General features: G+C 54.2%; 1 protein-coding gene across 1 annotated transcript in view; it reads right to left on the reverse strand.

Annotated features, from left to right (window-relative positions):
• Nucleotides 1-11,272: 11,272 nt before the first annotated feature.
• Nucleotides 11,273-17,349, reverse strand: part of MGAT5B (alpha-1,6-mannosylglycoprotein 6-beta-N-acetylglucosaminyltransferase B) — a 72,094-nt gene continuing 66,017 nt past the window's right edge. The window contains exons 15-17 of the mRNA XM_053994629.1: nucleotides 13,656-13,730; nucleotides 12,946-13,220; nucleotides 11,273-11,896 (exon numbers count right to left, since the gene is read on the reverse strand). Of these exons, the coding sequence (XP_053850604.1) occupies nucleotides 11,698-11,896; nucleotides 12,946-13,220; nucleotides 13,656-13,730 (549 nt within the window). The 3' untranslated portion in view covers nucleotides 11,273-11,697. The remainder of the gene's footprint in view (nucleotides 11,897-12,945; nucleotides 13,221-13,655; nucleotides 13,731-17,349) is intronic.

Below are 17,349 nucleotides of genomic sequence, written 5' to 3' on the forward strand. Positions count from 1 at the left end.
CCAATCCCACTGCTACCCCTGCAGGGTGGGGGTCCAAAATCAGCCAGCCCAAATCCACAAGCTCTGCCAAAGCTCTGCTTTGCTGTACTTCAGCATCCCTGGGAGCTCTCCTGGACTCCACAGACCATTCCCATCACAGGTGCTTTAAACTACACCATGCTGGAGCTCAGGAATTAAAACCAAGCCTGAAACCTTCCCAAGGAGCTCAGAGCAAAACCTAGCTGCAGAAAACTCCAGAAAACAAAGATTGGGAGCTCCTGAGTCCCCTCCTGGTCAGGGGAAGGGGGCAGGCACTGGATGGGGGTCACAAGGGGCAGCCACTGGGTGATGGTGTCACCTCCTGAGGTGCCACCTGCCCGGGATCCCCACTGGGATTAATGCACACACCCCAGTGGCATCAGTTCAGGTCCCAGCAGTCACCAACCTCCCAGCGAGCTCTGATCCTGCCTTGCCTTGGCTGGAAGCCCTGCAGGGAACAGAGAAGGAGCCATTCAGGGGGGGATTCCTTCTGCCCCCCAGAGCTGTCCTCACCCTGACCCAGCCCAGCCCCTTGGTATCCCCCTACACCTCTGCCCTGGATTTTTTAAGGCACTGGGGAGCCCTGACACACCAGAGATGGGCTCCATCCTGCCCCCAGCCCTCCTCCCTGCAAAACAGATGGGGACCAGGAAAAGCCAGGAGAGCCAGCAGGATCCAGCCCCACTCTCCTTAATTTCTGTTGAATAATTAAACCCTGGGAAGTTAATACTTTCTGCTTAAAAAACACCAATTCCAGTGTTTGTAATTACTGTTTTATTGAAGCATTAAAAATTAAAGGGCATGCTGAGGTTACAGTGAACACGAGAGCTGTGTTCAGCCCCAGCCAGGGCAAGCTGAGCTCTTGGGCATCAGCCCAGCACTGGGGGGGCACAGCCCCTCAATCTACCCCCAAAACCTGGGGGTCTGGGCCACAAGCCCTGCCCAGCCCAGGCTGCCTCCCTGAGGAGAGAGCCCCCAAACCATCACCCCTGTGGTTGTCAGCACCTCCCAAATCTCCCCTCAGAGCACAGGGTGGAGATTTCAACCCCCAGAGGAACCTCAGGCCCCGCAACCATCCCTGCTCCTGCAGCCAGGGTCAGCCCAGAGCCCCCCACCTGCAGCAGCACAGCCCAAATCTCACCTCTAACAACACTTTAGAGGCCCCAGGTGCTCCCACCCTTCCTGAACCAAGGAATGGGCTCACTGAAGGCCAGGCTGGGCCCATCCTACTGTGTCCAGGCCCCTGGGAATAGAGAATAAGGGCAGAAAGGTGTTTTTAGTACCACAGCTGTGAGGAAACCTCCTCTCCTCCCTCCCCTAGGTCTCATGAGTTCCATCCCTTTGCCATCAATTCATCCCATCCCAAGGGGAGATAGCCTTGGGATTTGCAGCCAGAACATCTCCTGGCCCTGCAGGGCACGTCTGGGGGGAGAGGATGCCCTGGTATGGGGCAATTCCCCACCCCAGGGAAAGGGGACACGGCCAGTGCTGTGTCTGACCAGGCAGGGCCACAGCAGAAAATGAAGGGCTGGAAGTGCCCGTGAGTGTTTCCACGCCCATGGAATGGGGGAGTGGGCTGGTTGGAGAATCACCTGCCCTGGGGAGGTGCTCAAACCTGCAGATGGAGGATCCCTCTACCAGCTGCTGGGTGTGGGGAAAAAGAGGAGAAAGGATACAGAGCTGCTGGGGGCACTGGGCAGGTGACCCTCGGATCTCCCACCCCACCTGTGGCAGCCAGAGCTGTGCCAGTGATGCCTCAGGTTTTGGCTTTTATATTTTTCACATTCTGTGCTGCTTTAGTGTGAGGGTCTGGGCTTCATATGAGGGGATGGTGAGCTCTCTGCACAGAGCAGGGAGACAAAACAATTCCTGCTCCAGCTGGGGACCAAGGACAAATGATCCAAACCTCAGGCCCAAGAGCACAAACAACGTGGGCTGGAGAGAGAAAAACAAGCAGGATGGGAGTGCATGGGCTGAAGCTGGAATGGGACAATGAACTCCAAGGTGCAAATGGAGCAGAGCTGATCCCAGTGAGAGCCCCCGGGAGCGCTCATGCATTTTGGGACCATTTTGGTTCATCTTGGGTGCAGCCCTGGCTGGGCTCTGGTGCTGCCCAAGGTGGATCCATGGAGGAGATCCTTTGAATAAATCCCTGCTTTACTCTTTAGCTCTGTCCTGCCTCTGCTCTAGGCCAGCCTTCACAAGGCATCACCAGGAGCAAAGCTGGAAGGGCCAGAGGCATCCTGGAGTGTTTGAAACCCTGTGGCACAGGGAGCCTGGCCCGTGGGCAGGGTGACAAAAGCCACCTCGGTCCCCATTGAGGACACCTCCCTCTTGAAAAGGAGAGGCTCAGCCCAGGGGTGTCGTGGCCTCTCCTGTTTTCCCAAAGTCCTACTTCAGGAAGTGAAACAAACACAAAACCCAAACCAGAGGTGTTTTGCTGCTTTGGGTGGAGAGGAAGAGCAGTTCAGGGCTGTTCCCATTACCTCAGTGCTGCCAGGCCAAGAGCATCCCCATCCCTCCTGCTGCTCCTGCTGACCCTCATCCCAGTCCTGCTCTTCCCTGCCAGCCTCCCCTCAGGAGGTGCCTCATGCTGCAATCCCACCCTCGGCTGCTTTCGTGTTCCTGCGCAGCTCCCAGGCCTGGCTGCTGCAGGCTGGGTGGCTGGGAGCCCAGAAATACCCAGCAGCTCTGTGCCCAGAAATACCCAATACCTCTGTGCCCAGAAAAACCCAGCTGCTCTGTGCCCAGAACTGCCCAGCAGCTCTGTGCCCAGAAATACCCAGCAGCTCTGTGCCCAGAAATGCCCAGCTGCTCTGTGCCCAGAAAAACCCAGCTGCTCTGTGCCCAGAAAAACCCAGCTGCTCTGTGCCCAGAACTGCCCAGCAGCTCTGTGCCCAGAAAAGCCTAGCACCTCTGTGCCTAGAAATACCCAGCTGCTCTGTGCCCAGAAGTACCCAATAGCTCTGTGCCCAGAACTGCCCAGCAGCTCTGTGCCCAGAAATGCCCAGCAGCTCTGTGCCCAGAAATACCCAGCTGCTCTGTGCCCAGAAATGCCCAGCACCTCCATGCCCACCACGTTACCCCAGTCTGGGCTGCTCTGTTCCCCACTTTGGGCACTTGTTACTCCAGTTTGGCCCCTGATAACCCACATGGGGGGGATGCAGTGGGGTTCAGCCCTGCTCTGAAGCCTCAGACCACCCCAGCCATCCCATGCCACATGGATCACCACCCCCCCACCCGTGACCAGTGGGATGCCCCCATAAACTCCCACGGTTTCCATGGCAGTCAGTTTCCAAGCCTCTCACCAGTCTCCATGGCAATAACTCTTCTTGCTCCATCCAGGGTGGTGGGGCACTGCCAGGGCTCCCCAGAGCACCCCAGCAGATCCCCCAGTTTCCCCAGCACTCTGCCCTGCCAGCAAACCAGTACAACCAGTGCAGCTCACTCCACCTGCACGGACAGAGCCCGTGGGGTACCTGAGCAGCCGGGTGAGGCACAACCTTCCTGCAAACTCCAGGAAAATCCAATTTCCTTCCCTCTGCCAGCCCCTCACCCCATCCCTGCTGGTTCCCCAGTGCTGTCTGTGTTCTGGGGCTGCCTGGCAAGTACTTGGCTCTCTCCCAAGCCGAGGGTTGCAAACCATCCCCGTGGCAGCAGAAGGAGACAAGCTTTGTAAAAGTGACGCACGGCAGATGCAGATTAATTTTATTTTACAGTCCTGCTGAGAATTTTGAGCGAGTCACCAATACGGGGCTAAAAATACCACCGGGGGCCTCGAGTTTTTATTTTTCCTGTTCAACAACACTTACAACGAAAACACCCAGCCAAAATAGCAGCTACAAAACCGGCTGAGCCCCTGGTGGGTGATGGAGGAGCTGGGGGTGGGCAGGTGAGAATGCTCTGGCTGTGCTGGGGCGGCCAGAGGAGGAGGAGGAGGAGGAGGAAGAGAAGAAGCATTCCTCTGCAGCAGAACAGGCTTCCAAGGAAGAGAGCCCCGAGATCTGTGGTGCACAATTCTCTGCAACTTTGGATGATGCTGAGCCAAATGTAAGGAGCATAATCCTCTATTTTCTGTGCTGCTGAATATTGGCAGTGTGATTTTGTCAGTGAATTTGTTCTTTCTGGTGTATTTAATGGAGCTTTGTCTGACTGCCCTGGTGCATGCAGGACCCTGGGCATCCAAGATTCCCTTGTGGCCATGCTGGCAGCCAGCCTTTGGGGAGAAGCCTCTCCAGGAGTTCATCTTCCAGCCTCCTGGCCAATTTTCAAAAGAGCATTGGCAGAATCTTTCCCAGTGCCCAGGGAGGAGCCAGGCAGGTGTGGGGGTTTTACATCCCACGGCTCTGGAAGCAAATTCCCCAAGGTAACAGCAAAGGTGTGCTGGGGTGCTCCCACAGGAGCTTTGTGAGCAGGAGAGGGGTGCAGGGAAGAGGTTCAGGGGTTTTTCTGGTGGGATTTAGGGAGCAGGAGTGAAGCAAGGAGGGTTTGGAGGGAGGGCTGGGCACAATCCTGAGCTGCCCCTGGGATCAGAGGGGTCCAGAGCCCCTCGTGTGATCCAGAACAAAGCAGGAGGACAGGGCTGCTCCATATCCCTGCTGAGGCCACCTGGCACTGCTTGATTAACGTGCCCAGAGAAAGGAGGACAAGCAGATGTTTTTGGTCTTTGCAGCACAAAGCAGCAGTGGGGAAGTCCCTGAAATGTCCCTGCACTTTGGGTTTCCGGTAGGAGCCTGCTCAAACAGGAGCAGGAGCAGCCGAATTCGCAGCATTCTTGAAAAAGTGGTGATGATGAAACTCAGTCAGGGGACACTGAGTCACACAGGAGTGTCCCCTCACCTGTTCCTCACCCTGGGGAGCAGCAGGTCAAGGGACCAGACCCAATCCCCTCCCCAAGGGGACACCCGGGTGGCAGCTCTGGTGTCACGGACACATCACTGCACGACCTCCCCTTTGTGATGCAGTTAAGAGAGAGAGAGCAGCTGTGACTTGGGGGAAAGATGATTGATTAACCATTATAACCCCAATTACAGCTTCTAATTGGGATTAATTTGGTGAGTTAATTATGTGTGGAAATCTGTTGCCTCCCACTTTTCTTTTATGAACTTGCTCCCGAGCCCAGTCCCAGCCTGGCCACACCTGGGCACAGCTGGAAGGGCAGAGGGCTGTCACTGCTGTGTGGTGACACAGAGATTGTGGTGGCACTGCTGCTGACAGCCAGGGGGGCTCCACTTTAGCACCCAGCCACTGCCACTGTCTGACCTAGGTGCAGAGATGGCAAAGGGTGGGGACGGGAACCAAGAGGGCTCAGACCTCAGTGCCAAACCTGAATGAGCCTTTGCAGAGGGGCAGGGATGTCACAGGAGCCTGGGGACAGCCAAGGAACATCTTCTTGCCCCCTGAGGGGCTGAGGAACCTCACAGGTAAATCTGATGGAGCCTCTTCCCTGCACCCCTCTCCTGCTCACGAAGCTCCTGTGGGAGCACCCCAGCACACCTTTGCTGTTACCTTGGGGAATTTGCTTCCAGAGCCGTGGGATGTAAAATCCCCACACCTGCCTGGACCCTCCTTTGTTTCCAGAGCAAACCATGCAAGGAAATCCTGGTGTGCCAGACTTGGTGAGAGTGAGGGACAAGGGGCAAACCACACCCAGGGGCTCCGTGGGCAGCAGAGGTGCAGGACTGGGAATGCCAGGGAAGGGAGGAGCAGCAGCTCCAGTGCCCAGGCTCTGTGCAGCAGCCAGGGCAGCTGGGGGTGCCTTTCCCTGAGGAAAGCCTTGCTGGAAGTGCAGAGCAGGATCTCCCCAGCTACAGCTTCTGCAGAAGGACATGGGGGGGTCCCTGTGGGTCCAGAGATGCTAGAAATGCTCCAGGGCTGGAGCCCCTCTGCTCTGGAGCCAGGCTGGGAGAGCTGGGGGTGCTCACCTGGAGAAGAAAAGGTTCCAGGGAGAGCTCAGAGCCCCTTCCAGGGCTTGAAGGGAGCTGATAACAAAGATAGGGACAGACTTTTTAGCAGGGACTGTTGTGATAAGACAAGGGGTGATGGTTTTAAACTAAAACACGGTCATTTCAGACTGAATATAAGGAAAAAAATATTTATAGTGAGGGTGGTGAGGCCCTGGCAGAGATGCCCAGAGAAGCTGTGGCTGCCCCTGGATCCCTGGAAGTGTCCAAGACCAGGCTGGATGAGGTTTGGAGCAACCTGGGATAGTGGAAGGTGTCCTGCCCGTGGCAGAGGTTGGAATGAGATGAGTTTTAAAGCTTCCAAGCCAAACCATCCCATGATTCTGTGATTCCCATCTGTCCCAGCACTGTCCAGGCCTGCTGTGCTCCCTGTTCCATGTACAGACCCTGCCCTGCTCCCACTGCTGCACACAGCCAGACAGCTGGCAGAGCTGCTGGAGCTCCCTATTATTTTTCTCAGCACTCTCCTGAAAATTAATTAATTCCATTAATTCATTAAATAAACATTCCTTCACGCTCTGAGCCAGCTGTGCACGGTGTCAAGCTGCAAGAATATCATTCATTGCCAGGCTGAATTTCCAGGTCCCAGTCCCAGTGACAGCAAACTGGGGGAATTTGGAAGGAATTGGGTCTGGGAGTGAGGGTTGCAATGCAGCATTCAGCAAAAAATGAAAATGAAATGCTTTGCACACAAAGCTCTGGAGTGGCTGCATTTCCATGCAGGTTGGGAAGTCTTCCCTTATTTCTTAGTGATGCTGTCAGATGCTTTGAATCCTTAGATGAAAGGCACTAAATTAGGCCAGATCGTTGTTTCCTGTTTTCTGGTTTATATTTAGAGAGAAGCTGATACCTCTGGCAGCTCTAACACGAAAAACAAACTTCTCTCCTGTTTCTAACTGGTCTCTGCTGGAACCTCAGTTCCAGAGGGTGAAGGGTGGTGGGAGCCCTCTGAGAGATGGAGAGGAGATGGGAACACCCACCATCCCCTTTCCTCTGGCATTCCAGAGCCAGCAGCCAGGGCTTGGGAATGGACACTTCATTCATTCATTTATTCTTGCCCTCCTGATGCCCTTTGCAGGCAGCAGTGGCAGCTGTGCCAAGGAGCCCTGGCTGGATGCCAAACGCTACAGAGCCACCAAACCCCCCCAGGCATTCCCCTCTCTCCCCATCCTCCCCAGATTTAATTTCCCCCCTCTCCAGAGGAGCTGGATGCTGAGGGCTGGGTCCTGGCTCAGCTGCCACCCTCCCTGGGCTGGGAGATGTCCCATCTTGTCCCCTCCTCAGGCTCGGGCAGGAGAAGCTGCTCCCTCAGCATTTCTGCTCTGCTCTGGGGATGGCTCCTGGTATTTCTCTGCCTGCCTCGGGGAATAATATTGAATGGGCCTTATCTCTCCCGAGAAAATATCGATCCCGAGTTTTAAAGGCTTTCCACTAACGAGCCACAATGAGTGGTAGCACTGCTGGAGCTGATAAAACCGGGAATGCTCAGCCCCACTGCTCTGAAAAGGACTTTCACCCCCAGTCCACGTCCCTTCTGCAAGATACAATAATATAAAGAATGAAAAAGAAAGAAAGAAAAAAAAAGGCAGAAGATTTTGCTGCTCTTTTCACCCAGTAAGTCTGAGGACAGATTTTCAATTTGTTCACTTTCTTCACAGCTCTGGGTTTGCCACAGGGAGAGAGAGATGAGGGAAGGGGACAGGAGATTAAATGCATTCGTTTATTTTGGGAAAGTCATCCTAAAGGGGGAAAATAATATTAAAAAAAAAAAAAAATAAAAAAGAAAGAAAGAAAAAAAAAGTAGGAAAAACCCTGCCATCAGGGAGACAGGACTCAATTAAAGCAAGACCTTGAGATCCACGAGGCAGCAGTGCCGAGCAGGGTCCATCAGCCATCCCTGTCAGGCTCCCGGAGGCTGTGTGGCAGCGAGATCCATCACCTGGGGAAATAACCGCGGTGCTTACATCTTCAGCAGCTCCTTGATCTGCTGATAAACCCGTTAGGGGAAATAAATGGGTTTCTCCTGCCCGGACCGTCCACATCAGCGATGCGATTTGCCGTTTTACCCAGCCGCTGATAAGCAGAGGATCAGGAGGGAAAAGCTCCTTTAACCATTTGCTGATAAAGGCCGAGATAAGATCGGAGCAGCCCCGTGAGCTCCCCCGGCTGCGATTTCCAGCCCCGCTCGCTGCTCCGGGCTGGCTCCGCAGGGCAGGAGCTGCTGCAGGAGAGGTGCCGGGATGCTGAGAGGGGACGCAGGGCAGGGACCACCCATCCTCCCCCCACTGCACTGGCAGGGGAAGGGTTTGGTGCCAGCGACATTAAAATAGGGAGAAAAAAAAAAAAACAAATCAGCTCCATAAAGAAAGTTCTGGGTGGAATTATTTAGAAGAAGAGTGAGGCTCAGAAACATAAATCGCCCCTGGCTTCATTTCTAGGTAAGGAAAATGGATTTCCAGAACAATATCATTCTTTTGACACGCCTGTCCTGGTTTCACAGCTGCCAGAAAACAGGTTAGGAAAAAAATGCAAGACATTCCAGGAGACTCTCCTGGGTGGATGCTACCAGAAATCTGGAAATCAAAAGGTCCAACCCCACCCTGAGGGGACCCCAGGGCCTCCCCACGCACCCACTCTGGCTGTTAAACAAACTGTCCCAGGCAGCAGCACCGGAGAGTGCAACTGACAACTCCTCATTCCGTTTTGTTTGGGTTTATTCACAGTTTTGACACCATTTCCCCTTCTTTTCCCCCTCCCAACTGGGGATTTATTCTTTGCAATTAGCTGTGGGAATTAGAACCATTTTCATATGGCTGTGGCTCTGCTTCCCTTCAAATCTCTTTCATGCTCCTGCTTAATAAATTGTGAATTTGATGTTGGCATCCTCAGATCTCCCTTCCAAATGGAAATGTGTCCTGGCCAGGGTGACCAGGCTGGAGACCTACTCAGAAAGAGCTTGGGAAGGCAGTTGGGATGCCCCAGTGATCACCAGGCACAGCCAGGGCAGAGAAAAGCATTTCCAGGTGACAAAGTCCCTTCTGTTCCACAGCAGCTCCATTCCGTGCTGCCACCTCCACATCAGGGTGCCACTATGCCCCTGGCACGCACACACCCCCCACATAACAAATATTTTGATGCCAATTCTGTGCTCAAAAGTGATGTTAACACCCAGCACTGGCATTCCCAAAGCAGCCCAGCCCCCAGCCTGCCCCGTGGGATGTAATCCATGGGATTTTACAGAGCAAGGCATGTGGGATGTGGAAGGAGGGGCTGCCCCAGCACCCACACTCTGGTCCCTGCTACATCCAACATCCACGAGTGATGCTCCATCACCAAAGGCCAAAGGAGAAGCTTTTTCCCCAGGCAGCCCCTGAGCAGGACTCGGTGCCCACTAACGGGGCAGAGACACAACAGGCAACAGCAGAGCCTCACTCAGCCCCATCACCCACATTTACAGGCTGGCTTGAGATCCAACCAGGTTCCAGACAGATCATTATTTCCCATGACAGCAGCAAAGGTGAGCCAGCCACCTTTTATTTCAGCCTGGAGAAAAATTCTCCTGCCAGGGGATAATTAGGGCTCTCTGCAGTGGGAGGCAGCGCTGCACTGCTGAAAGGTGAAGGCTATTTTAAAAGCAGCTGAGCAGAAACTGTGGAAAAAGCTGCCCAGGGAGCTGATGTGTAACAAGTGCTGCCTCACGAGGCATCCCAAGACTCTTGGTCTTTAAAACTTGCTTAGATCTCCTATAAAATCTGGTTTTATTTGGCTTTTACAACCCTGGGAAGTGAACTGCTGGTGGTTCCTGCTGGCAGACCCCCGTGCCTCTCCCAGGCCAGCTCCTGCCCACCCAGCACTGGCAGCAGTTTGTGCCAGGGGATGCTTTGAGGCTGAGATGAAAGGTGCTGTGGAGAGGTGTTGCTGCTCAGGTCTGCAAAGAGAAGCTTGTGCTGCTTTTATTTAGACACACGCTGGCTGCAAGACACAAAAATTGTTTAATCAATCCTTCCCCTCGGCCGGCGTCACAGGCAGGATGGAGGCTGCCCACGCAGTTTGGAGCTGAAGATGATAAATTGCTCTGGGATAATAGAAGAGTCTCCAGCTCGTCCAGGGCAGGATGTGGCCAGGCTCACGTGGGGGGTGCCCAGAGGACACAGCACCCTGTGGTGACACAGCAGGGACACGGTGAGGGTGGCTGGGCTCTGCTCAGTGCTGCAGCTCAGCTGAAGGAATGGGAGTTTCTCCCAAAGCCTGGCACCAGGAGGACAGGCTGGAGGTGCCAGGGGTGTGGCACAGCTCCAGGGCAACCTCCTGCACTCATCCTGCCACTGCTCTCCATCAGTCACTGCGAGCCAGAGGGGACAATTCCGCCAGGGATCCTGCAGTGACAGTGCCAGGTCAGGCTGCCACCCCACCAGCCTCCCTCACCAGCCAGGCCAGGAGCGATTCCATGCAGGGAAGGGCTGAGAAGGAGTTTCCAGCCCCTGATTTTCCAGCCACACGTTTTATGGCATGCAGGAATCTCCCCATTCAACCTTGCAAACAGCACCAGCCTTACAGCAACACCTCGCCCTGGTGAGCAACCCTACAAAAACAAACCAGGTCACCCCAGCCAGCACCAACCCAGCCAGGGGACGTGCCAGGAGGGGACACATCGGCAGTGGGGGTGGAACCACCCCCAAAGCAAGAGGAACAGCACTAAGGAAAGCTGAAGAAGCAAAGAGTTCTATGGAAGATGGTTGCTTGGAGCTCATCCCTTGCTGTGCTGGCAACATCTGGGGCACACAGAGTCAGGATGTTGCTCTTGAGCTGCTTTGCCCTCAGTCAGTGCCCACTAGGAATTCCTTTCAGGTGCCCACCAGGAATTCAGTGCCCACCAGGAATTCCTTTCAGGTGCTGCAGCACATCCTCCCCTCTGCCCACTCAGCTGAACCCTGAGCAGCCCCTGTGCCCTCACCATCACCTCCAAACACCCCTGGGGGGGATGTTCAGCTCCATGCATGGCCCAGCAGGGTCAAGAGCAGCCTGGAGGCTGGAGGGATCGCTTTGGGCACCTCTTCCCTGCCCAGGGACCGGCAGCTTTCCCCAGAGCCCACCCCAACCCCATCCCACCACTGTCCAACCCACACTGGCTCTTCCTGGAGCTACCAGGGCGGCAGTCCCCAGCGTGCCCATCTAACCCAGCCACTCTCCTTGTGCTTTGTCCTCCCCCAGCTCCACACCCACAACAGCCACCAGCATCACCCCTGTCCCCCCCTCTGTGCAGCTCTGCCCAAGAACTCCCACAGAAGGGCTGGGTGTGGATTCCCCTTTAATTTACCACTTGTCAGGGGGAGGGTTAAAAAAAATCAATAAATAAAACCACTTAGGATGCTTGAAGAAGATGAAAACCCTGAAACTGCAGTCTTCTGGTGGCTTGTCCCTTTGCCAGAGGAGGGGAAGGGTGCCCCCAGCCCCTCTCTCTCTCCCCACCACCCCATCCCAGCGCCACCACGTCCAGGTGGGTTCGGATGCGATCGGACGATGCTCCTCGGGAAGAAAATGACTCCAAAGTTCAGGACGTGTTCACTCACAGCTGGCTGGTGGACGAAACAGCCCCCAGAGTCTGACAGCCCCGGCTCACCCACCGGGAGGGACCTGTCCCAGCTCCTCGGCTGCTGCGGAGTTCTGAGGAGAAGCCACCCGGTGCCGGTGCCACGAAGGCGGTGGGGACGCCCCGTCACAAGCAGTCCCTGCACAGAGCCACCTGTCCTTGGCGGAAGTCGCGGCAGGGGCAGAGGCGCCGGTACTTGGCGTTGTGGCCGGCGCAGCTGAAGAGCAGCGGCTCCTTCTGGAGGTAGCACTCGTGGACGTTCTCGGCCACCGCGGGGTACAGATGGTTCATCTCGTACTCGGTGCTGTCGCACGCGATGCTGAGCCTGGGGGCCAAGGCAAGGCGGTCAGGTCAGCTGAGCGGCCTGCTGGGGGTCACTGAGGGTTTTTGTCCTCCTTTGCTGATCTGTGTTTGCCACCCCTTGGCTACACGTGAGCGCCCGTCACCAGCCCAACACGCCACGCAGCAAGGGGAGAGCCTGGCAACTCAACCCTGCAGCCCAGAGATCGCCCTGTCCCACAGATGGCTCAGAATCACCCACAAAACCCCACCCGAATCTTTGAGCTGGACTCGTTGGTCCTTGTGTGTTCCTTCCAGCTCATGAAGTTCAATGGTTCTCTTACAGCCCCTTGTTGACCAACTCTCTGTGGACACCTCCTACTGCAGATAACATTCCCTGGAAGGGACAGGGGATCAGTGAATGCCCACATGCTCCCTGTTAGCTGGGATTAGCCAGAAAACTGAGGTGGGCATCAGCAAAAGCCCCGAGGAGCAGCAGAAATGCCCAGTGTGGGTTTTAACACCCCTCCCCTCCCAGATGGAACAGTAGCACTGGCATTGCCCTCCCACCAACCCTTCTCAACCGACGAGTCCCTGAGCCAGCTCGTTTTAAGGTCTGGAGGAGGACGTGTAGGGGGAAAGAGTGAAAGCCAGGCCCCAGCTGTAATTTATCACATAAAAATGTCAGCGGGACACGCGGCGCCTGCCTGACCAGCGTGACAGCTCCGGCAACGCTCGCATTTAAATTGCCCAGAGAGCAGCACAGAGCCCAGTGGCAGATTTATACTCTATTAAAACTTCACCACTGTGTGTTCAAAATGCACTTTTATAGAGAGAGACATTAAAAAGGAGAGAGCATGCAGGAGGTGGAGAGGAATGGGGTTGGAAAGAGGTGGAATCATGCCTGGAAAGGCTGTTGTTGCCTGCTGAAGAGTGAAACTGGGTCCTGCCTGCACTGCCATGGCCATGAGGGCTCATCACTGGGATTTTGGGAGGGGGAACATGAGGAAAAAGGGTGCAGGGGATGGGGTGAGCAAAGGGAACGTCATCTGGCTGGTGGCCCCCCACAAGCTCCCTGAGAAGGCCCCAACTCACTGGAGAAACACCTCCTCCTTGTTGAGGAACCTGAAGAAGGTGGGCTCGCAGACCAGCCCGTGCCGCCGGCACGTCTCCGTGCACGTGTGCTGGGGCTCCGACACCCACACCTGCAGCGAGGCCACCGGGGGCCACGCCTGGGGGGCCCACCCGGCGCTGGGGGACCACACCAGGTGGGTGGAGTTGGGGGACAGGGCCAGCGGGCTTGGAGAGCTTTGCATAGCAGGACTCTTGGTCTTGGGAGACGGAGGAAGAGATGAAGTGGTGCAGAAATCCTGGTGGCAGAGAAGATAATGGGTCAGTGCCCTGAGATGTTAACAGTGGGGAAGGGAGGCCGCTGGTGGGACAGGAGGGCACTTGGGATGATGACTTTGCTCATCAGGTTGAGGTCACCTGCATGCACAGATGGCACCTCCTGCTGTGGGAGATGGACCTCTGCTTCTCTCACCTCTTCTTCTCCCAGTGCTGCCTTACTCTCTGCAGCTGAAAGGCCCTGACCCAGCCCCAGCACCCCCAGGTGTCCTCCACCAACCCCCAGCACCTTTAGCCCATGACAAACCTCCCCCAGCCTCATCTCCTGGTGCTCTCTGCAATCAGGGCACTGGCAGCACAATGCCCACGGGAGAACAGGGATGCTCCCCAGGGAGAAGAGGGAAAGCTGCCACGAGGACAGAGATGGTTCCCCAGGGAGGACAGGGATTCTCCCCAACCTGGTGCTGAATGTAGGCGTGGATCCGCTCCAGCATCCCCTCGCAAGTGTACTCGTAAGGCAGGTAAGGCTCCACCTGTGAAGGGTAAGAGCAGAGCACAGGCAGCAGCTGGGGACAGCCTTGCCCTGCCCCCGAGACAGCAGAACCTCGGGCATGGCTCTCCCACCCACCAAAGCTCACGACTCGTGTCTGTCCAAAGCGAGCACGGAAGAATCCTAGGGCTGGAGAAAGCTCACAAGCCATAAAGTGATAAAGAGAGAGAGAGATGTACTTTGGGTTCAACCTACTGGTGAAAATGAAATCACCCCATTCCACTTTAATCTCCCTTTTCTCCACTTTTAGTAAGTTTCAAACCAGTAATCAGTAATTCAAATCAGTAATTTAGTAAGTAATCAAATCAGTTTTCATCCAATAGGTCACTTCAAACTAAAGCATGAACTGTTCCAGCCTACAAAACACTCTGCAGCTGTGGAGAAGGGAGGAGCAATCTTAAAAAAATATATATTTTTTAAGGAACTTTCTGCCCTGGCAAGACATATTTTCCATATTCCCTTATTTTTCCAGAGAGATTTTGCATGAGGTGCCAGTCCTGGGACCTCCCTTCCCCTTGTGTATCTCTGCAGAGCTTTATTCAGAAGGATTATAAGCAAAACCACCCAAAGATAATTAATCCAGAAAACACTGTTGCTTCTATTTTCTGAGCTCTGCACCTCCAAAATAGCTATTTCCCTTTGAAGTACCTGTCAAAACCAAGCTCAAAGGCTCAGTCTGCTGAGAACCCTCTAAGCATCTCCCTGCCATAAATATCCCACCTGAGATCTCAGCCAGGCTGGAAAGCACAGCTGCTTCATCTAATTACAGATGTGCACGCTAATCAGGGCTGACACAGTGACAGGCACCAATCCTGCCTCTGAATTCCTGATGGGCTCTCAGTTAACTGGGGCAGAGTCCTCTGAAAGCAAAACTGCCTGTCTCGGTTTCAGAGCCAGGCTGGGGCTGCCTGGCAGCAGTTTGGAGGAGACAAACCACCCCTTGCTCAGCATCACCAGTGCTCAGTCTCATCTCACCACTGCTTCCATGGGGGGCTTTGCCCAGGACCCCCTTTAGCCAGGCATAGTGCAGACATAATTCCAGGAACTGCCTCATCCCCCAGAATGCTGCAGCACGTCACACAAACCCTCCTTGTGCCTGCACATGTATCCAGAGGTGATGCTCCAGGTGCAATCCCACCTCTCCACAGGCTCCCAGGGGCCCTGGGGGATCCCTGGGCATCAGGAGTAGGCTGGAGCCCACTGCAGCCCCTGCTCCTCCAGCTCCTTTCCCTCTCAGGGGGACCCCAAAGGCTCTCACTTCCCTCTGCTCCCCTCTCCAGGTTTTGTTAGGATTCAGCTCGTGCACTCAGGACTGAGAAAATGCCAATTTTGAGAAGATAATTGTTTAATTAAAATCTGACAGGCTCGGCCTCTTCTCAACAGCCACGTTGTTAATGGCACTCCTCACGTCGGGGGAGCTCAGGATGTCCCCAGAGCCCTGGGAGGGACGAGGAGGAGGAGGAGGAGGAGGAGGAGGAGGAGGAGGAGGAGGAGGAGGAGGAGGAGCGGGGTTCTGAGGTGGGGATCACTGCACCCCACCCCAGAATGATGCACAGGATGGCATGGGAGGGAACGAAGGGGCTGGTAAGATGGACTTTGCCATCCTTTCCTCAGGTGGGAGAGCTTCCCAGCCCCAGTGCTCTCTCCATCAGCCAGGCAGGGAGTTACTGGCGTCCCTTGGGGATGCCACCACGAGAGCCCTGTATTTAGAGTCTCCAGCTGGAAGGGAGGATGAAGTCTCCTTCATTCAAAAGGAAAAGAAAGCGGGGCAGAAAAAAATCTGAACGTCATCAGACAAATAAGTAGAAAAAGAATGCAATTCTGTGCTGGCACGTAACAGCAGGCTGGAACATTTTAACCAGCTATTTTCACTGTGATGTTTAATGTGCCGCTCTTTCAGGCATAGTCTGAAATGTATAATTTTCTATTATGGTCCTGTATGTTTGACTTTAATATAATGAAGCCTCCTCCCTTCACTACACCAGAATATTGGGTCTATTAGATTGCTTGTGTGAGGACTGGTTTTGACAATGGGAAAAGCTGAAGGCCCAGAAAATGACGGTGCTTGCAAACCTCTCCTTCTCCAGCCTCTAACCCCAGGATAACAGATAGAATCCATCACTGGGACAGCCTCCACCATCCCCTTTCCCAAGGGGACACCGCTTGTCTCTCTGCCCCCTGTCCCTGTGCTGAGATTTGATCTCTGGGGTAGAGGGGTTCGGCGCTTCCCTGGTTTTAATTTTCCTTATAAATAGTTCAGGGATGCAAACCATCAGGGAAACCCAGAACTGCTCCCAGTGAGATGAATGGCAGAGACACAGCCTGCCAAAAACCTTGCCCAGCAGCTGGAGGGTGACCTGGAACGGGTGTCACCTCCAAAAGGATGAGAGAGGGCAGCACAAGGGCTGCTCTTGGGGGGAAAAACATAGATTGCAAACCCAAGCCACGTCCCAGGCATGATTCAGCTCTGCCTCCAGAAGGAAGAAGTTTCTTTCAGGCAGAACTAGGTTGGGAGGGACGCCGGCTGCATCCCAACTGCTCTGTTTGCACACAGGCAGCAGCCAGCCCTGCGCCTGGGGAGCTCTGCCAGCCCAGCAGGAGCTCTGGGATGGCACAGCCCGCCCCGAGCTGCAGCCCTGGGGGTCAGCAGGAGAAACTGGGGTGCTGCAGTGACACCGAAATACTGCTGGGAATCAGCAAATCCCCCTGGGACCAAAGCTTGTTGGCAGCTCGACCACACCAGAATTCCTGCCAGGTTCATCAGCCAGCTCCCAAATTCCCAGACAGGCTCCCAGCATCCTGGTGCCCAGCACAGCTTCCACCTGATGGCAGAGCCAGTTTTCCAACATGCCATATCCCCAAAAATGTCTTACTGAGTTCTGGCCTAGAAGATGCAAAGCATCTGCGGGATATGTGATTTTTCAGTCATACGACAACAAAAAAAATCCCTAAATTAAATCAATTTCAGGTCAGTTTTCAATTTTCAATGTTTTCACCCATCAGGGAGGGGGAAAATGTTGTGTTTCAGGTTCAATCTGTCTGAGTTAGTGAAGCAAAGGGAAATGCATCATTTCAGATCCAGCATTCCTTTCAATAAATTGGCAGGGTATTTCCAAACAAAGGCAGGCAGATGGGAAACAAAACCATAGTATTTCATTCCAGTAATTTTGAAATGAAATGTTTTGACAGAAAAAAAATAAATTGATGGTGGTTATTCTGAAACACAGACAAATTTATTAGATATTCCGATAACAGAACACCCCATTTTGCCTTTGGGGAAAAAAAAAAAAAAAAAAAAAAAAGAGTCAGTAAAATAATTTCTCCGAACTCCAGTAACTGGCTGGGAACAGGAACACTAAATTGCCCAGCTACCATCTTTCTGCTGCTTCTCCTGCTAATGCCCTTGTTTTCAATTCCTGCTGTAACAAACAGTATTTTAAAGACAAGATACCCATGGACTCCTGGAGCCAAAGCCCATAATAAGGCTTTTAAACCTGTAAGGTAGGTCAATTTTTAGGCTTAATTGCTTTGACAGCATCTCTAATAAAGCAGACCTTTCTATTTGAAAGATAAAAAGGTTGGGGGCGGGGTGGGGGAAGAGG

This window comes from Vidua macroura, chromosome 19, assembly GCF_024509145.1.
Source record: "Vidua macroura isolate BioBank_ID:100142 chromosome 19, ASM2450914v1, whole genome shotgun sequence".
NCBI lineage: Eukaryota > Metazoa > Chordata > Aves > Passeriformes > Viduidae > Vidua > Vidua macroura.